Consider the following 21856-nt stretch of genomic DNA (forward strand, 5'->3'; position numbering starts at 1 on the left):
TTCTGTACATACCTCAAAGCCATCCATTCTACTTATTTGTGACTCAGTATTCACATCGACGACAATGCCCTGTTCCTGAGTAAATACTGAAGAAAAGTATTCATTCAGTGTCTCCCCAATCTCTTCCGCCTCCACACGCAACTTCCCACTACTATCCTTGACTGGACCTATTCCTACCCTAGTCATTCTTTTATTCCTGACATACCTATAGAAAGCCTTAGGGTTTTCCCTAATCCTATCTACTAGGGACCTTTCATGTCCCCTCCTTGCTGCTCTTAGCTCTCTCTTCAGGTCCTTCCTGGCTACCCTATAACTCTCAATCGCCCCAATTGAACCTTCACGTCTCATTGAACCTTCTCCGGCCACTTATCCAATAACTTTTTTTTTGAAACTTGGAATTACATGAAGATTTACAGTATTTCAAAAGCAATCCAATGGGTATCAAGCGTTTGTTCGGACATGGGATGCTACAAGTTCATTTGGAGGAACAGCAGCATCACACTCCGAAAGTATTTGTTCAAGCTATACTTTGAGTGAATTTTATAACAAAACAACAAACGACCGCTAATTATTCAGAACAGTTATTGTTTTTTTTACCCGAATCCAAGCACCAAAAAGACTATTTAAGTTCGTTAACACGGATTAAGGAGTTTCGTTCCGAGCCCGGCACGAGCCGAAAAGGACCGTTGAGAAACCGGAAGTGGCGATACCAACGGCCGGCCCTGCACTGTGCATGTCCTGTTTCCCGTCGCCATCACTTCCGGCGTCCTTGGGCCGCGCTGCGCAGGCGTGACAGCTGCCGGTTTCAGTTGAGAACGGTGTCGGGCTCGGCTTGTGCATTTGCGGACCGTGGTCCGGGAAACATGGGCAAGCGGGATAACCGAGTGGTGAGTGGTTAGCTCTGCGGCCTAAACTTGTTTCCGGGTCTCCAGCTATCCGGCTCCGTGACAGCCCCTGACGCCCCTCCATGGGAGATAGGGGCCCTTTAAGCACATTCGGCGGCTGATGTTTGTAACGCAGCGCAGGAAATGATGAGCTGGGGGCTGGTGAGCTGCTCTCTGATCCACATCCCAGGTTGCTAAAGGAAGTGAGGGTGTTGATAACGGAAGGGCTTTCCATAATCTTCCCCCAGAATAGGGGAGTCAGTGGGAGGAGGGTGGTTGGAGATGTCGGAAACCTGGAAAATGGCAATTGTGATAGCTTTACCCAATAAGAGACCTAAATATATTGCTGGTCATATATTGCTAGTCAGTTTGACACCAGGTGGTGGTGAAGTTTTTTGACATCATAATTAAGAGAATTAAAAATCAACAGGTACTTGGAGAGATTTTGTTAATTTAGAAGAGCCAGCACGAGCTTATAAAAGTCATATTTTGATTGAATCGAATTTTCTGGTTAACAGAAAAGTTTGAAAGAGAAGAATTAGATGTTGTCAGTATGGACTTGAAGAATATGTTTGACAAAGGACTGGATAAAATGAACTGATCGATGATACTCAGATTCACCTAATAATAGCGCTAATCTGGATATTAGTACAGAAGCAGTAAATTACAAACAAAAACAAATTGCTGGAAAAGTTCAGGTTTGGCAGCGTCTTTGGAGAGAAATTAGAGTTAAGGATTTTGTTTCTGGTGACCCTTCCTCAGAACTGTAATATTGTAGTAAATTGTTTTTTGGTCTAGCGAAAGATATGAACGTGGTATATCTCAAGACTCAATGCTATGACCCGTGATGACTTTGATATATTTTTATATATAAATAAATCGCATGCAGTGAAGTACATAGTAATATTCTAAAATTTATCCAATGTTAGTAAACGGAGGTGTGACAATTGACTGAAGCAAAGCAGAGCTAGCTTCTCAAATAGGCAGATAAGTGGCCGGTGGAATTTGAAAAGTGAAGTAGTAACAACATATGGAGAGGAAATATATACCTAATGGCATAGTTCTAAGTGGTGTGCAGGATGGGAGGATCTTTGAAGATAGCGGGCCATACAGGCAGTTCAGTTATAACGCATCTTTCACTAATGTGAATTGACTGTAACACAATTGGGTGAATAAGGAGACCTTTTTCTAAAACGCGAACTTCTAAAGTGTGTGTTGCATGTAATGCCATTACATCACCAACACTGTGTATTTGTATTGTGTGGTTTTTGTATTACACAGGGTCACACAAGAACATAAATATTGCATAATAGTAGAACTACTTTGTGAGAATAGTTGGCAAAGAATATGGTACCTTGGCCTTCATAAATAGAGATATTAAGTACAAAAGCAGGGGAATTATGCTGTTATAAAACCGATTAGGTCATTCAGGCTTGGATTGGTAAGTGGTGAATGACATTAATGTGCCTCAAGTGCTAGATAGCAACTATGCTCACCGAGAGAATCTAATCATCTCTAGTTTGCACATTTGATTGCTGAGGTGGAAGGTTTGCTTACAGACATTTAATCACCATGCTACGTAATGTAATCAGTGAGCCTCTGATGAAGTGCTGGTGTTACTTCACTGGAGGCTCACTGATGATGTTACCTAGCATGGTGACAAAATGTGTGAAAGCAAACTTACAACCTGAACCTCAACCTGAGCTACAATTCTTCTCAAACATTGCTAATCATCTCTGTTCGAGATTCAAAAATGTTGCCATTGCTGAATTACCCAACCTTTGATATTCTGGGGATTACCACTGGCCATAATCCTAACAGAGGCACCCACTCATTAATGTTCTGGGTCCAACAGAAGGTCTGAAGATAATCCTGTAGAAAGTTACTCACTTCTGACTCCCCAGAGCAAATGCCACATCTTCAAGATATAATTCAGGTGTGTGAAGGATTATAGTAACTATTAACCAGTAGTTTGCTAACCGCAATTCTCATGCAGCCAGATATTGACCTGGAGTGCCTCTGTCTGTCTTGCTGCCCCCACCACCCCCATGCCACTGACACCACCACCTCCACCCCAGCATCACCACCACCTTTGGATCAAACCTTGCTGATAGTAATTACGAGCAGTCCTGGCCAGAGCTGACGCAGTCAACCTCCCTATGTGTGCCTGATATGAGAGTTTATTGTACTTTCTGCTTTCCTGGCTGAGTTCTTTACCATATCTAAGACATAGTCATACAGTCAACCATAATCCCAAACTAAACTAGTCCCACTTGCCTCCGCATGATCCTTATCCCCCAAACATTTCTTATTCAGATACTTATCTAAATATCTTTTAAAAGTTGTAACTGTACTCTCCTCCATCGCTTCCTCTGGAAGTTCTTTCCACATACAAATCACTCTGTGTAATAAACAAAAAAATTGCCCCCATGTCTTTTTAAAGTCTTTCTCCTGTCACCTTAAAATATGCCCTCTAGCCTCAAAATACCCCCTCGCTGGAGGAAAAGGCACCTGTCATTCACCTCCTTATGCCCTTCATGAATTTATAAACATCTATAAGGTCACCCCTCAACATCTTGCACTTCAGTAAAAAAAAAGTCCCAGCCTATCCATCCTCTACTTTATAACTCAAGCCGTCCATTCTCAGCAACATCCTGATAAATTCTTTCTGAACCCTCTATAGCTTAATAATATCCTTCCTGTAACAAGGCAACCAGAGCTAGACATAAAACTCCAGAAGAGGCTTCTTAATCACTGACTGTATAAAATTAACTAATATGAGTGTTTTGGTGTCTCAATATGTCCTTGATTAATATCCTATTCGCCAAATGAGCATTCATTTCTTTCACCAGCATCTCGTGGCAGCAATGTGTACACCCTAATATAAAACAACTTGGGAAACTTCTTTCAACAGTATTTTCTTAACCCAAAGCCCCTCACCCATTTTAACAAAGGCTACAGGTAGATGGGAACCAAGATTACCCCCCCCCCCTCCAATTACCCAATTCACATTACCCTGACTTGAAACTATTGTTCGTTCATTGTTTTTGGGTCAAGATCGTGGACCACCTCGTGGTATCCCTCTTCACATCACATCTAGCAATTCTGTAAGCCATTACCACCTTCTCGAGGGTAATTTAAGAATGGTCAGTAAATGCTGGTCCTGCCAGCACCCTCTATCCAAAGAAAAAAAATAAAGAAAAGGCAATATTCCTGTTTCATGTCCATTATTGAATAACTTGTATTCTGAATGACCTGAATGCTGGCCTGTGACAGTATCTGACTGCATCATTATCCCTTATCTTCAACACTCACTCATCTCTACAAATCTTTAATTTCTCCTTTATTTACTGGTACATCATGTAAGTGGACCGTTGTGGCCAACCACTGCAAATCTGATGTGCTGTGGACATGGAAAACAACTGTGGCAACCAGGAACAAATTTGTGGTTGCTGACTGCATCCAAAGACATATAGCAGTAACCATCCTTTGGTGATTTGGCTCTTCTTTCAACTATTGCATCTGCTGCTCATTTTTATACAGCAGCTTTATTCATCCTAATGTTCTTATGTTGTATATTACATGTATATTACAGAGATATATACACCACTAATGATCCCACCACATTATAGTAACAAATGTCAAATTTTGGTCCACAGCTATGGAGTAAAGGATGCCCTACAGCTCACTGCTGCATTAATATTGCAGGAAAGATGAGTAACAGAAGTTAGTTGTAATTGAGATCACGAGAATACATTTTTTTCTGAAATTGCAAGAAACAAATTTAAAGCCAAGCAGGCAGATGGGTAAACCTCTTCCAAAGGTTTTAATGTTTCCAATGAAATTTGTCATCTTTGTTGAATCTTGCTTCAATAACATTTTTACTATGAGAGGCAAACTTAAAAGGTAAGTGAATTATAAAAAAGTCTTTCTAAATACTAAGTCATCGGCATAAGTTATTAGTGGTAGAGGCATCTTGCTTTGCATAACCAAATGGCTTGGCAATAGCTTTGTTTTACTGTTTAGTATTTACAAATTCCTGGTGCAGTTGTCTAAGTCTTCCTCACATTTTTAGGCCTTTATTAATCCAGTGGCTCTTGCAAGAGCTCGAGGCCCTGCACCTTCTTCAGGACCTTCTATACAAGATTACTTGAGTCGACCAAGACCTACTTGGTAAGAAGGATAGGAATTATTCCACTTTTTCCTTATTTGAATTTGATGTCTTACATTTCTTTGTTGTTGTGAGGAGTGATGAGATTGTGATGCTTCAATATCAAATGAATATCAATGCAAATAATAAAATCATAGCAATTTGTCCAAAAACATGACAAACTGTTAGTTTAGAATGTACTTTTTATTACTAAAGATTATATTGTAACTTACCAACTGACTTGAAATATAGTCCTAAAAGTTTTAAATTATTTTTGATTCATTAATTATTTTCAATAAGAAAACAAAATTGATTCTGGCTTAACCTTTCTTGCAGTTGTTCTGACTTTCTAAAATGGATACTTGGTCTTTACAGCTGAGTGCATTGACTTTCATCTAGTAATGCTAAGCCATTTCAATTTGAATTCCACGTCATACCACATGGGAACACTGTGCACATTCAGATCTGCTGCTAGAATTGTTCATTTGTTCCATTACAACTTGTGTTGTTAAATATGTGAAAACATTAACTGATTTACATCAGCCATTTGCTGTTTCAATGAACCATATTCATTTTTTGGTAAGCATCCTTGGTTTTAAAGGCAGTGATGTGTATTGTCATTTAGCTGATGTACCTGCTACAGTGCAGAGAGGAAAGAATTGGGGCTAATAATTGGGTTTTTATTTGGGATAACGATTGTGATATGTCTTCATTGGTGGAGAGTGCATGTAGCATGAAGACTCTTACCAGGATCCATGCCAAATCCTGAAGACAGTCAAAGAATGAGGCATAAAGATAGCATTATAAATTGGAGAGTTGAGGGAGGTGTCAAGTTTGAATTCCATGATTTCTTGTCTAGTCATCATACCCACCAACATTTTAACAAGTTTTTTTTATCCAATCTGTGAAAGATTGTGAAATGTTTGTCGTCCAGAATTAAAATCCAAATGACACTTTATTCAAAGTGCATCCTTTATTGAAAGCAGAGGTTGATCTGAAAAATATAATGGGCTATTTACAACTAGGTTATACATTTTTTATAATATTTGCAACTGCAAACTTTCTTGTGTCCTGATTCCCAGGTTTAACAGTTCTTGATGGTCTGAAAATGAATTTATCATATTCATTTGCTGTGGAACTGACTGAGAAGGGAAAGATTTACAGCACAAGGACAAAACAAACCATTCAATCCCTCAAGCCATTCAAAGTGATCACACCTGTCCTGAGACCCAGCTCTGTCATCTCTTCCCCACATCCCTTAATGTGTTTATTCAACTACACAATTGATCTTGGATTTTTTTTGATATCAATTGCTGTTTATAGAAGATAGTTCCAACGTTTTATTATACAGTGTAGAAAAATGTTCCCTGATTCCACTCTTGAAATTTCTATCTTTATTTTTTAGTTTATAATGTATAGTAACTACATTACTCCAACAATGTAGTTTCTCTATCTTGACCTGTTTCTTTTATTATCTTGAAACCTTCACTCATATTATTTCTTCACCTTCTAACTTCCAGGGAATACAACCAGAATTTGTGTAATCATGCTTTGTAATTTAGCCCTTGGAGTGCAAAAACCATCTCGCCATAACTATCAGGGCTTAGTACTGTGCAGAGACTGAGTCCTTTCAGGGTCTTTGTGCTGGAAAGGATCCCATTCTTTAACTTTTTTAAAAGTATCATCAGCATTGCATCATCTGTAAAGAGATGCAATATTTTAAATAATGATGTAGACTTTTTTTTTCTAATAGCAATTTATACTCTTCAAATATATACCTAAACTACTCGATCTCACCATGTGAGATATGTCTTTCATTTGTACAAGGCAATGGCGAGATTGCACCTGGAGTGCAACTTGCAGTTTTGATCCCCTTACTTGACTAAGGATGTAATTGCTTTGGACACCATTCAGAGAAAATTTGCAAGATTAATTCACGATGAGAGGCGTATCTTATGAGGTGAGATTGAGTAGTTTAGGCTTATACTTGTCTTTCAAAAGATGAAAGGAAATCTAATTGAGGTATGCAAGATGCTCAAGGGAATTGACAAGGTAGATGTAACATAGATGTTTCCCCTTGTGGGGCAATCTTGAATGAGATTCCATTTATTTTAGGCTAAAGGACGGCAGATTTAAAACCAATGGGGAGGAATCACATTCTTGAAGGATTGTGAATCAGTGGAATTTGCTGCCCCAGAGTGTAGTAGATGCAGGAATAAAGAATAAACTTAAGATCATAAGACATAGGAGCAGAAATTTGGCTATTCCGCCCATTGAGTCTGCTCCGCCATTCAATCATGGCTGATAAGTTTCTCAACCCCACTTTCTTCCTGTAACCTTTGATCCCCTTGATATTCAAGAACCTATCTATCTCGGTCTTAAACATACTCAATGACCTGGCCTCCCCAGCCTTCTGTGGCAATGAATTCCATAGATTCACCATAACTTCTCTGGCTGAAGTTTCTCCTTATCTTCGTTCTAAAAGGCCTTCCTTTTACTCTAAGGCTAAGCCCTTGGGTCCTAGTCTCTCCTACCAATGGAAACCTCTTCCCAACACCAACTCTGTCCAGGCCATTCAGTATTCTGTATGTTTCAATTAGATCCTCCCTCATACTTTTAAACTCCATTGAGCATAAACTATGAGATCAGTAACGTTTCTCATATGTTAAGTGTTTCATTCCTGGGACCATTCTTGTGAACCATCTCTGAACATGCTCCAGGGCCAATACATCCTTCCTGAGATATGGGCCCCAAAACTGTGTGCTGTACTCCAAATGTGATCTGACTAGAGCCTTATGGAGAATCAGAAGCACATGCCTACTTTTATATTCAACTCCTCTCAAACTAAATACCATCATTGCATTTGTCTTCTTAACTACTGACACAACCTGCAAGTTTACCTTGAGAGAATCCTGGACTAGAACTCCCAAGTCTCTTTGCACTTCAGGCTTCTGAATTTTATCCCCATATAGAAAATAGCCCATGTCTCTTTCCTATCAAAGTGCATGACCTCACTCTTTCCCAAATTGTACTCCATCTATCACTTCTTTGCCCACTCTCCTAAGCTGTGCAAATCATTCTGTAGCCTCCCCACCGCCTCAAAGGTAAAGGGATAAGTAGCAATCTTTGGCTAAGTCTGCAGATGATACAGAATGCCTTTATTGCCTTCATTACCTTCATCTATATCAAGGTTAAAAATCACACAACACCAGGTTATACTCCCAACAGGTTTATTTGGGCACTGCTCCTTAAGGTAGCTATAGAGCAGGATCATAAGACACAACTTATAGCAAATGATGACAGTGTCATGCATGCAGCTGATACGATATGTTGAACAAGCCTAGATTGCTGTTAAATCTTTCATCTTTTACAATGGGTTGCAGGTTTCACTTTATTAATATGTAAAACCAAGAACTTCTTTCAAATCACACTTTTGAGATAACTTAAGGTTTTACATAAAAAAAGTCACGTAGCAGATCAGACAATGCATTAAAGATGTGAGGTTAGAGTCTGTCTTTTCCCAATTTTGAGTCAGACAGGTTCTGTTTCCAGAGTAGGAATTTATAAAATGTTACATGGATTGACTGCCTACAGATTGTGTGCTTTTTGAACAAAATAGAATGTATCCGCAATTACAAATCTGCAAATGCAAATTCACCCCATAGACTTTGTGTGTGTGTGTGTAAGAGTGTATGCATGTGTGTATGATGTAGTGGGGACTGCCTACAGATTGTGTGCTTTTTGAACAAAATAGAATGTATCTGCAATTACAAATCTGCAAATGCAAATTCACCCCATAGACTTTGTGTGTGTGTGTAAGAGTGTATGCATGTGTGTATGATGTAGTGGGGTCACCTGTAGTATGACATGAACCCAAGGTCCTGGTTGAGGCCATCATCATGGGTATTGAACTTGGCTAACAACCTCTGTTCGGCCACTCTGCGTTGTGGCGTATCCCAAAGTCCACCTTGGAGAATGGTCACCTGAAGATCCAAGGCCAAATGTCCCTGATCACTGAAGTGTCCCCTGACTAGGAGGGAACATTCCTCTCTGGCAATTATTGTGTGGAGTCCATTCATTCTTTGTCATACCTTGGCGAGACCAAGCAGAAGCTATTATGCCTCAGAGCATTCTTGCCTGCAGCATATGAGATAGACAATGTTGGCCGAGTCACATGAGTACCTGCCACATACATGGTGGGTGATGTCCCCACGTGTAATGTTAGTTAGATCGTTAATGTATAAGGCGAAAAGTTGTGGTCCCAACACTGAGCCTTGCAGAACACCACTTGTCACCGGCTGTGTCCTGAGAAGGACCCTTTTATCCCCATTCTCTGCTTTCTGTCAGACAGTCAAGCTTCTATCCACGTTGCCTCTGGCACTATGGGCCCTTATCTTACTCATTAGCTTCTATGTGGGACCTTGTCAAAGGCCTTCTTGAAGTTAACATCCACTGGGTCTCCTTGGTCTAACCTGCTTTTTTTTTATAGATATTTTTATTGAAAATTTAACATATTTTTGCAAGTTTGCAAATAAAAAAAAAATCCAAGTATAAACATTGATATACAATTAAATCTTAAATAACTAAAAACCAAAATCTATCAAACAGAAAAAAAGAGATACCGAGAGAAAAAAAACAAAACTCAACTAACTACTAATCTAACCTACAACTAACCAGAGTGTATGATTAAATCTCTTAAATTATTCAGGGAAAAAAAACCGACGGATAACACAGAAATTGAGTAGTGAGATACATGCTCGGAATGTGTTAACATCAAATCATAACAAAACCCATATTCATACGGGATTCCTCTCCCAAAGGGCCCCGGACCAGCCAGGTTCGCCATCTCAATTAAATAAAAGCCCTTGTTAAGATGGCCAAAATATCTGTGTTTGTATAATTCAAGAAGGGCTGCCATATTTTAAGGAATAATTCGGTTTTTTGGTGCACCATATTTGTAAGGAATTCCATGATTATTCTGTGCCAATTCGAAAGTTCAGGGGGGCCCTCAGCCACCCAGTTTACCAAAATATTTTTCCTTGCACAGAAAGACAGAATAGAAAATGATCTCTTCCCGTGCATATCCAGGGAGGGTAAGTTCGAAAAGGAGAGTGGATCCACTCTAATTTCCGTTCCTAAGATTTCTGTCAGAGCACTTGCTACTTTAGTCCAATACCTATGGATCTTATGACAGGTCCATAAGCAATGTATAAGAGTGCCCACCTCTATTTTACATTTGGGACACTTTGGAGATGCTCCTGCCTTAAATTTTGCCAATCGGTTCGGTGCTATATGGGCCCTATGAAGTATCTTCAACTGAATGGCCTGAGTTCTTTTGCAGATGGAGATTTTTCTGGCATTTTCCCAAACGTCATTCCACATTTCTATTGAGTCCCAAATCCTGATCCCATGTTTTAAGCAGATTGCCCATTTCTTCCGATACTTCATTACGTAATAAATGATAAATAGTGCTGACCGAAGATACCCCCATTGGCCATAACACTCTACGTTCGCTGTCTGATTTATAAAGACTATCTAATAGCGTAGTCGTCTTCTGTATGTAATCTCGAATTTGGAAGTATCGAAAGAGATCACCATTAGGTAATCCAAATTTCTGATGCAGCTGTTCAAAAGACATCAGGGCCCCTTTAAACAGATCCCCTAAACATGCTCCCACTATTGGAACATAGGGGGATGTTTTATGTGAGTTGCCCTCATTTTGCCGCATTATATTCCAAGCTTTAACTGTATTTCCTAAAATCTGGGAAATTCAGTCCTCCACTTGCCTGTGGAAGCTGTAGCTTCTTCAGCTTAATGAGGGGCCGTCTATGATTCCAGATGAAGGAACCCAGCCAGCCATACAATTTGCATAGTGCCATCCTCGGCAGCATCACCGGAAACATTCTCATAAGGTATAGGTGATGGGGCAGGATATTCATTTTAATTAGTGCTATTCTACCTAGCCAGGAAATTGGAAAGTCTCCCCATCACTGGAGGTCCTGCCTTATCCTCTCCAGTAAATGCACAAAGTTAGCCTTGTATAGCTGACCAAATACTGGGGTAATAAAAATGCCTAAATATAAGAAACCCTCCAGGGACCAACGAAAGGGAAACTGGGATCCGTCCAATAGGTGGGATATACTAGCAAGGCCGCCCATTGGCATAGCCTCCGATTTTGAGAAATTAATTTTATAGCCTGAAAATACACTAAATGTGTAAAACTTGGATTAAGCGAGGCACGGACATCAGGGGACTACTGAGAAATAGAAGAACATCATCTGCATAAAGGGTAATTTTATGTTTACCTGTACCAATCCTCGGGATCGTTATATTAGGGTCAGCCCGAATAGCTTCTGCTAGTGGCTCAATTATTAGTCTAAAGAGCAATGGTGAGAGAGGACATCCCTGACGGCAGCCCCTATCCACACTGAAGCTATCCGAGCCTAATCCATTGGTGATCACAACTGCTTTGGGATCATTATACAGTGATGAGACCCATTTGGTAAACGCCTTTCCAACACCAAACCTCTCCAATGTGTAAAACAGATATGACCATTCAACCCTGTCGAATGCCTTTTCCGCGTCGAATGAGACTACTACTCCTGGTATCTTTCCCTGATGGCAGGCTCGAATCACATGCAAAACCCTTCTAACATTATTGGATGATCTACGGCCATTAATAAACCCCGTCTGATCCTCCTTTACGATGTGTGGCAATACCCTTTCTAGCCTCAATGCTAATGTTTTAGAAAGGATTTTAAAATCTACATTTAGCAAGGATATTAGCCTGTATGACATGCAATCTTCTGGGTCCTTTCCTTATTGAGAATGAGAGATATTCGCCTCTTTCAGCGAAGGCAGGAGACAGCCCTGATTGTATGAGTTGTTATACATGTCCATAAGTGGACCAGCCAATATTCCTGTAAATTCTTTATAGAATTCAGCTTGAAAGCCATCTGGGCCAGGTGTCTTACCGCTGTGAAATTGCCTGATTGCGTCAAGTATTTCTTGGTTTGTTAAGGGAACATTAGGACCGATACCTGTTCCGGAGTTAGGTCGGGAAAGGTCAGGTTTTTAAAAAATGACTGCATCCTCCTAGCTCTATCATCGCAATCCCGCGATTTATGTAAATCAGAATAAAATTTTCTAAAGATTGCGTTAATCCTTTTATGATAGACGTGATAGTTTGAGAACCTTTTTTTCTTTGCGAGAAATGCTAACTATCTACCAGGTTTATCGCCAAATTCATATAACCTTTGTTTTGCAAATAATATTTCCCCCTCAGCTGTTTGGGTAAGCATGGTGTTTTAAAGCTGCCCTAAGGGCCGTAATCCTTTGTAATTTGATAATTGAAGGTCTGTCAACGTGTGCTGTTTCAGCCGCTTTTAAGCGAGCTTCGAGCTGACGCTGTTGTTCTCCCTTTAATTTTTTCTGGGTCGCTGCGTATGAAATGATCAAACCTTGCGCGTAAGCTTTGAAGGTCTCCCACATCATTGATGGGTTGCTCGCCGTACCTGAATTAATTTCTAAAAAAGTTTTAAATTCTTGAAAGAAGTGCTTTACAAATTTACTATCTTTTTCATCAGGAAGGGATCCATACGCCAATGCGGGAGGGATGTCTCATTGTTCCTCGCCTTGATTTCCATATATACAGCAGCATGATCAGAAATTGTTATACTGCCTATTTTACAGGATGATATACAATATTTAAAAATCGAGGAGGCAAAATACATATCAATTCTGGTATGACATTTATGTGGATTGGAGTGAAAAGAAAAATTTCTGCCCTATGGGTGAAGGCTTCTCCATACATCATCTAGTCCTAATTCTTTGTTCAAATCCACCAATTGTCTGGATCTGGGGAATACTCCTGCAGTACTCTTGGGAATCCTATGTATTTCCGGATCCATAATACAATTAAAATCTCCCCCTATAATTGTATGACGAGCACCGAGAGCCATCAATTTTGAGAAGGCTTCTGTTATAAATTTAAAAGGATGTGCCAGGGGACAATACAGATTTAAGATCCCATATTCCTCTCCATTTATAAGGGCTTTAATCAGAATATATCGTCCAGATTCGTCTTTTATCTGATTTAGGATTTTGAAAGGGAGATTCTTCCGAATAAGGATAACAACTCCCCTACTTTTTGAGCTGAAGGAAGAAAAGAAGGCCTGATCAAATCCACCCTGTCATAATTTCAAGTGTTCTTTATCCAATAAGTCTGTCTCCTGTAGGAGAGCTATATCAACCCTTTCTTGAGGTTTGATAATATTTTCTTCCTTTTGACTGGTGAATTACTCCCCTTGACGTTCCAGGTGCACCATTTAACCGACTAATTAACCATAATTGTCCGGGTAAGTCCGAGACCCCTCGGGAGAAGAAACCCTATCCAAAACATCCGGAGCACAGTGCATAATAAATTCACAAAAATAAAGGCTCTTTAATACACTCACATCAATATAATAAAAAACTATTTCTAAATAAAAAAATATAAAATGTATTCAAATGGAGATTTTCCCCCTTGTTCCCAGGGGGCATCACTTCCTTTCCAAAAGCCCATCATATCCTCTCCCAACCAGTGTCCCACCCTTGACTCAGGCACCCCATGATAGGATGAAGAAAATTCAAATATACTACAGAGCTAGAGTTAACAGTGAGCACCCTACACCCCCCCCCCCCCCACACCAACACCTGCATATATTTGGGAATGTTAATACCATGTATAAACATGTATAACTATAAAATTACAGTCTCAACAAATAATAATTAAATATATAATATAAAATAACGGGAAAACAACCCCACTCCTAAAGGCAGAGATAAAATAGCATAAGGTAACCACATCCCCCCACCAACACTAACTAGCCCCCCCCCCCCCGGCCTATATATATAAAAAAAGCGGAGGGGGGAGGAGAAAATCGCTAAGTAGAGAACAAATAAACACCTCTCCCCACCCCCCGGAGATAATATTAAACAGTAAGGTAATGAAAGGAATTCATAATTTAAAAAAAGGGGGGTGGGGGGAGGGCAAAACAACATCAATTAACTTTTACAATTTATCTAAGAGAGTCCAAAAATTCCTTGGCTACAAGGAGTATCTGCGTCTCCTTGTAGCTCTGCAGCCGGAACAGGACCGGGCAGGGGTGCTGGTTCGAGCCGGGCCCATGTTTTGCAACCCAGTAGGCCCATTCCACCCCTTCCTGGTCTGATTCTGCTATAGTCTCTGAGATCGTGGCCTTTAGCTCCGACTCGGTGTTTGATTTCCTCGACGTCTCGGTCATGCTTTTGTAGCGTGGCCGAGAGCGAATTCCATCTGCTCCGGGACTCTTCGATGAAGGCGTCGATCTTCGCTTCAAGTTTGGAAATTATTTCCATGAGACTCGCCATCATAGAGGTGGCTGAGGATGCCTCTGCTGCAGCTGGGGAGGGTGCGGGAGGGGTTCCTGCCTGCTGAGAACTGCGGGCTCCCTTCCCTTTAGTCATTTTTACAGGAGATTAGATTGTTTAAATTCAGTACTGAGCAACTAATTACGTTAATTAAAAACTATTTTAAATGATTTGGTAGTGTGGTGGAGGCTCACTTTGCCCAAGTCTTGTGAGGAGCACTATAAACTTGGACTTACTGGGTCGCCGCCATCTTGGATCCCCCTAACCTGCTTGTTACTTCCTCAAAGAATTCTATCAGATTCGTCAGGCATGACCTCCCCTTGATGAAACCATGCTGCCTTTGCCCTATTTTATCATACACTTGCAAGTATTCAGAAATCTCATCCTTCAGAATGGATTCCAGGATCTTACCCATGACCGAGGTTAGGCTAATTGGTCTATAATTTTTCATCTTTTGCCTTGTTCCCTTTTTATACAGGGGTGTCACGTTAGCAATTTTCCAGTCTTCTGGGACCCTCCCTAATTCTAGCAATTCCTGAAAGTTCACCACTAATGCCTCTACTATCTCTTCAGCTATCTCCCTTAGAACACTGGGGTGTGGTCCATCTGGTCCGGGTGATTTATCCACCTTCAGGCCATTCAGTTTTTCTAGCACCTTTGCCTTGGTGATGACCACCATACTTGGCTCTGCCTCATTGCTCTTGAATTTTTAGGATATTACTCATGTCTTCCACTGTGAAGATTGACGTAAAGTAATTATTCAGTCTCTCAGTCATTTCCTTGTTCCCATTACTATCTATCCAGTGTCATTTTCCAGTGGCCCAATGTCCACTTTTGCCTTTCTCTTTGCCCTTTATATATCTAAAGAAACTCTTACAGTCTTCCTTTATATTACTGGATATAGTTTACCCTCATATTTAATCTTCCTCCTTTTTTTGTTGTCCTCTGTTGGTCTTTGTAAGCTTCCCAATCCTCTGGTTTCCCACTGCCCTTTGCCACATTATATGCTTTTGCTTTTTGCTATCCCTGACTTCCCTCGTCAGCTATGATTGTCTCATCGTCCCTGTACCATGTTAAATTTTCTTGGGATGAATCTCTGCTATATCACCTGAATTACTTCCAGAAACTCCTGCTAGGCTTCTCTCCGTCAATTTTACCCAGCTCCTCCCTCATGCCTTTATTCAGCTGTAATACCATTACCTCTGATTCTATCTTCTCACTCTCAAATTGAATTTACTCTGCAAGCATATTGTGATCACCACCTCCTAAGGATTCCTTCACCTTAAGTTCCCTTATTAGGTCTGCCTCATTGCACAACAGTAAATCCAGTATTGTCTGTTCCCCAGTGCTCCAAGGGCGGGTGGAGAGCTGTTTAATTAGTTATTTGTTAAAGGGTTGTGGGGATTGGGCAGGAAATTGGAGGTGAGGCCAAGGTGAGATCAGTCATGATCGTATCAAATGGCAGAGTAGTCTCAAAGGGCTGAATCACATCCTAGTTCTAATGTTCTTATTCAGGCTTGCTATATTGAACAGTTACGCATTGTGACTCCTGATTTTGTTCATTGTTTTCAAATCACCGCTTTCTAAATTAGCCCACCTAAAATTGATCTGCATCTATGCCACAAGATTTATTTCTCCACTTCCACGAGCATGCAATTTTAGTGCTTTTAATTTTGTCTTTATAGAGTATTTCCCTGCAACTTTTCCCCTCAAGCACCTTATTTTTTATTTTGGATTCTTAACATTATGTATCAAGATATGCAAGAGATACATGATAAAAACAAGGACTGCTGATCCCGGAAACTAGAGTCTAGATTAGAGTGGTGCTGGAAAAGCACAGCAGGTCAGGCAGCATCCGAGGAGCAGGAAAATAGAGCTCTATTCCTGATGAAGGGCTTTTGCCCGAAGCATCGATTTTCCTGTTCCTCGGATGCTGTCTGACCTGCTGTGCTTTTCTAGCACCACTCTAATCTAGACTGCAAGAGATACATGCCAACCACATCAACAGCTGGCCTTATGGCATGCTCCTTCTGTAGGGATAATTGGATAACAATCAGGATTCTGACTATTTTGTTCACCCTCTTTTTGAGCACGCAAGCCAACTTTAATACACCTATCAGTTATCAGCTGATTTAGACAAGAAGGCTTCCTGTCTCTGTGCCTAGGTTATTCAATTCTTGAAATTGCTAAGCCATCAGCAAAGCATTGTTTTAATGATACAATGAAGTCAATTTTGGAATATTAACTCTGAAGAAATATTCGTGTGCCAACAGGAATAGTCACTGTGCTCTGATATGTCATTGCCTTGTGTCACCTACACTGCAATTATAAATGACACTTCCTGTTTTTCAGATTTCAGGCAATTTTTTAATCACCCAAGGGATATGGGAATCGCTAAATGGTTGTAATTTATTACCCGACCCTCGTTGCTCTTGAGAAGGTGGTAGTGAGCTGCCTTGTTGAACCTTCATTTAATGAACTGAAAGCGTTTTTAATTTGCAGATAATTTTGGCATTTGCCATCTCTTAGATTAGCATGACTTTGCTCCCATGTGTGCACATCCAACATAAAAAACAAAGCGTTGGAGGAACACGGCAGGTATGGCACTGTCTGTGGAGAGAGATTTGCTTTAACATTTTGAGTCGAAAATGACTTCTTTGGAACACAAAGTTCCCAGGGTTCCAAACAAGAGTCATATTGGATTTGGAGCTTTCACTTTGTTTCTCTCTCCACATACACTGCCATACCGCGAAGTTTCTCCACTACTTTATTATTTCAGATCTTCAGAGTGTGCAGTACTTTGCTTTTATTTACATATCCAGAAACTGTGTTTTTCAGTTGGCACAGAAAATTCTAATTCAGTCTGTTTTCTAACCAAACTAATCAGCAATGATGTGAAAATGAGAATTTGAAAGAAATTAGTATAATTTAAGAGGAAGTACTCAAAATTAATTCCATGAATGTTGTTAAATTTCTTGAACAGTTGAGCTATATCTCAGAGAATTGAATGAGGTGGCTGTAGGGATAGTGGATGCATTGGTAGTCCACAGTATTCAAGTCTCTTTAGATTCTACAAATGTTCCTGCAGATTGGAAAATAGCAAATACATCCCCCACTTTTTAAGAAGTGATACCGAAACTAAACAGAACTAAAAATCTGTTAATTTTCCAATCTTTTGATGTGAAACTTTGGTATCTATTGTAAAAAAAATGTAAATGGACAAAAAAAAGTATGTTTGGGGAGAGTCATTATGGATTTTCGGAAGAGAAATCATGTTTGGCAAACCTGTTGCACTTGAAGGTGCTACTTGTAGCTTAGATAAAGGAGAACCAATGCCTTTGATGTAACTGGATTTCAGAAGGCGCTCAATGAGGTCCCAAACAGGAGGTTAGTAAATAAAATTAGAGTGTGTGGGATGGGAGAGGATATAGATATGGTGGATTGAGAGTAGAAGTAAATGAATCATTATTTGGATGGTAGACTGTTACTAGTGCAAGGGTCAGTGCTTGGCCACAGCTGTTCCATAATCTATAGAAAGTATTTGGATGTGGGCACCTGCGCGCGCTTGTGGTAAAGACTGTAAGAAATGGGTACAGAAATAGGCCATTAGGCCCCTCCATCCTGCTCCACTATTCAAAAGCATCATGGTTTATCAGACATTGCATGCATCCACTTTCCTGCCCTTTCCCCATATCTCTTGATTTCCCTTTTGATCAAAAATCTATCTATGTCAGCTTCAGATTTACACACAGACTCTGCCTCTGCAGCTGTCTGAGGTAAAGAGTTCCAAAGATACTCCGCCCTCAGAGAGAAGAAATTGCACTTCCTCTCAGTCTTAAATTGGCACCTCTTCATTCTGAGACTATGATCTCTGGTCCTAGAAATTCCCATGAGGGGGAACATCCTCTCAGCACTGGCCCTGTTTAGCCCTTAAGAATTCATGGGTAGCATAGTGGCCCAGTGGTTAGTACTGCTGCCTCACAGCGCCAGGGACCCGTGCTGTCTCCAATGAAGTAATATGTTTCCTAAATATATTATTTTCAACTTTGCTGATGATGCAAAGCAAGGTTGGAATGCGAATTAGGAGAGTGCAAGGAGACTTCAAGTGATTTAGGACAGGCTAAGTGGCCAGACAAGAACATGGTAGATGGAATGTAATATGAATAACGCTGAGGATATCGTTCTCAATAGAAAAATCTGAAATATGTAATGTTTCTTGAATGGTGAGAGGGTGGGGAAGTGCTGGTGTCTAAAGAGATTTGGTGGCCCCTCTACAGCTTCCCACATCATAATCCCCTAATTGCACAGCCCGATTCCACATCCTTGCTAAAATCCATAAACAGGACCACCCTGGCAGACCCACTGTTGTAGCCTGTTTCTGTTCCTTCCTTCTCTTAGTTTTATTTTGGGTAGTGGGAAGATATATTTTAGATTATTTCCCTTGATTACAAGTAAGTGACCTCGAATAAGTTCAATGTTGGATTTGCTCAGGAGCGGTCTTTCTATGTAAGAACACTTAGGAAAATTGAAAATACGAGCATGAGCAGGAGTAGGCCATTCGGCCCACTGAGTCTATATCAGAGAAGCTTCATTTACTTTGGAAAACTTGGTCAGCATGGATGAATTGGACTAAAGGGTCTGTTTCTGTGCTGTATGACTCTGTGACTCTGTCTCGGTCTTAAATTGGCACCTCTTCGTTCTGAGACTATGCTCTCTCGTCCTAGAAACTCCAATGAGAGGAAGCATCCTCTCAGCATTGACCCTGTCAAGCACCTTAAGAATCCTATATGTTTCAATAAAATTGTCTCTCTATCTTCTAAACTCCAGTGAGTAGAGTCACACCTTTGTTCATAAGACAATCCCTCCATTACCAGGAATCATCCTCATTTACCTACACAGAACTGCCTCCAATGAAATGTGTACTGAGGTACAGTGAAAAGTGGTCTTCTGTGCTTTACAGGCAGATCGTACTATGCAAGTGCACCAGGGTAACAACAGAGTGCAGGATACAATGTTACAACTGCCAAGAAGGTGCAGAGGTATCAACATTAACATTAAAGAGATCCATTCAAAAGTATGATAACAGCGAGGAAGAAGCTGTTCTTGAATCTGTTTGTATGTGTATGCAAACTTCTATGGAAATATTGAGGACGGCAGATGCAGGAAAGTCAGTGTCGATAAAATGTGGAGCTAGAAAAAGCACAGCAGGTTAAGCAGGCTCCTGTTAAAAGGTCTTGCCCGAAACGTCGACTCTCCTGCTCCTCTGCTGCTTGGCCTGCTGTGCTTTTTCCAGCTCCATATTTTATTGATTCTATATAAGCTTTTATATCTTCTGTCCTGTGATAGGGTGGATTGGAAAAGATGTTTCCTCTTGTGGGAAAACCTAAGGCTAGGATCACTGTTTTAAATTAAAGGGTTGCCCATTTAAGACATGATTTTTTTTTCTCTCAGTCTTTAGAACACAAAAGGCAGTAACAGCAGAATCTTTGAACATTTCTAAGGCAAACTTAAATTCTTGATAAACAGGAATGAGAGACTGTCAGGGTGGGTGGGAATGTAGAGTATTCAGATCCGCTGTAATCCTATTAAATGGCAAAGTAACTTCAAGGATCTATGCCTAATTCATGTGTTCAATTGTTGGTTAATCTTTGGTATTTGTGTAGAAAATACCTAATTCAGATGTGCTCTTTTATCGAGTACTGAGTAGCTGTATTGCTGCAGAATTGGATAAAATAAATTGTATAACAATTTTCATGTTTATTGCAGTCAAATTATAAACTTAGATGGAAATGTGTTGCTGGAAAAGCGCAGCAGGTCAGGCAGCATCTAGGGAACAGGAGAATCGACGTTTCGGGCATTAGCCCTTCTTCAGGAACCTGCAACACATTTCCATCTCTGATCTCCAGCATCTGCAGACCTCACTTTCTCCTCAAATTATAAACTTACCCAACATATTCCTGGGGTGGCAATAATTGGAGTTTGCGTGCTTTAGTTAGGATAGTTGTACTTCTGGTTCTCCATTTGGATGTCCATAAACCAGTGCATAATGTGGCCTGCTTTCAAAGAAGATGTTAAATCTAAAGAGAGTGCTCTGATTCTCATTATTTAATATAAATATTTGTTAGCATTGCTTTTGAAAGTATCTGTTTTGTATCCTTCCAGGGAAGAATTAAAAGAGCAGCTTGAGAAAAAAAAGAAAGGTTCAAAAGCTCTTGCAGATTTTGAAGAGAAAATGAATGAGGTTTGTTACACTTTATAGCATGACTATATGAAAAATACCATCAACTAGCTTGTTGGTAATTAAGCAGTTTTGTTTGCAAAATTTTAAATGCATTCATTTTTTCTAATTTCAGATTATCACAAGTTTTACTTTCCCTGACAAGTAATGTTGTAGAGAATTTATTATTCTGAATAAATCAAATGTGTTGTGTAGAGTAAGAATGATTCTTGGTGATGCAGTTCATTTCTCCTAAGTAGCTTCAACATGTTGCTTAGATTTTGTTTGGTGGTAGTTGAATGTTGTTAATTTTCAATGCCAAAAAAATTGTTTATCAGAAATTAAGTTTGTCCGCACAATTTAAAAAAAGCTTGACTACTAGAAAAGATAAATCCTAATTTTTCTAACTAATGTCATAGATGTGTCGTGTAAGGACCTTTTACTTTAGTCTCATTTCAATATTATGTTCAGTGCCCAGTCCCTCAGCAAGATACGGTTAAAATGAAGCTTCAGGAGCAGCAGGATAGCTCTAACATCAGCTTCCTAAGTTCCACGTTTGGAGTCACCAGAAGCTGTCAACTGATTTACTTTTTAAATTAGTGAGCTCTAATCGCTTCAAAAGCAGGCATTAACATGTACAGTTTCTGCCTTAATGTATTGCTCCATTATTATGAGAAATTCAACTTTGTGTGATTTTCATCACCATGCATACTGCTTCAATAAGATAATAAAAATATAAGAGCACAGATCTCAATGAATTACAATTAAAATATGTTGTTTGAAAAATTTATGCTATTTGTGTTCAAATAGTTGCAGCAGGTGCCCACACTTTCAATACCGTAAATCTAAAATAAAGTCATGGCAGTGATGTCAGTGCAATAGGTAGGTAATGCAAATACTGTCAGAGATCTATTAAAATTGTTGGTAATATAGCAGTTCTGAATAATAGTTTATATTTTAATAGAATGTGACAGTTGTCTAATTTTTTGACCTAATTATTTGTTTTACTATCTTCAGAAATGGAGGAGAGAGCTTGAGAAAAACAGAGAAAAGAAGCTTGGTGGAAGTGAAAGTTCATCTAAAAAGAGAGAGGTAAAGCTTACTTAAATCTGTAAATATCTAAATAATGGGTGGGCTTAGTCATTATGCTTTGTGCTTGCATTCAAAGCTGAGAATTAAATTCTGTCTTCTGCAAGGTTCTAATGAAAATGAATC

The 21856-nt window shown here is 39.8% G+C and overlaps 1 protein-coding gene and 1 long non-coding RNA gene across 6 annotated transcripts in view; one reads left to right on the plus strand and one right to left on the minus strand.

The window, feature by feature from the left end:
* The window catches only part of LOC122549750, a 120871-nt gene extending 120190 nt beyond the window's left edge, over window positions 1-681 (minus strand). The window contains exon 1 of the long non-coding RNA XR_006311653.1: window positions 598-681. This is a non-coding gene — a long non-coding RNA (uncharacterized LOC122549750). The remainder of the gene's footprint in view (window positions 1-597) is intronic.
* Window positions 562-21856, plus strand: part of fam133b (family with sequence similarity 133 member B) — a 129798-nt gene continuing 108503 nt past the window's right edge. For 2 of the 5 annotated variants that reach the window (XM_043689692.1, XM_043689693.1), the window contains exons 1-4: window positions 759-887; window positions 4960-5057; window positions 20587-20665; window positions 21659-21733. In XM_043689692.1, coding sequence (XP_043545627.1) covers window positions 864-887; window positions 4960-5057; window positions 20587-20665; window positions 21659-21733 — 276 coding nt within the window. In that variant the 5' untranslated portion in view covers window positions 759-863. Of the gene's footprint in view, window positions 888-4959; window positions 5058-20586; window positions 20666-21658; window positions 21734-21856 lie in introns of those variants that run through there. The other 3 variants (XM_043689696.1, XM_043689694.1, XM_043689695.1) reach the window with 3 other exon arrangements.

This window comes from Chiloscyllium plagiosum, chromosome 5 (genome assembly GCF_004010195.1).
Source record: "Chiloscyllium plagiosum isolate BGI_BamShark_2017 chromosome 5, ASM401019v2, whole genome shotgun sequence".
Classification (NCBI taxonomy): domain Eukaryota; kingdom Metazoa; phylum Chordata; class Chondrichthyes; order Orectolobiformes; family Hemiscylliidae; genus Chiloscyllium; species Chiloscyllium plagiosum.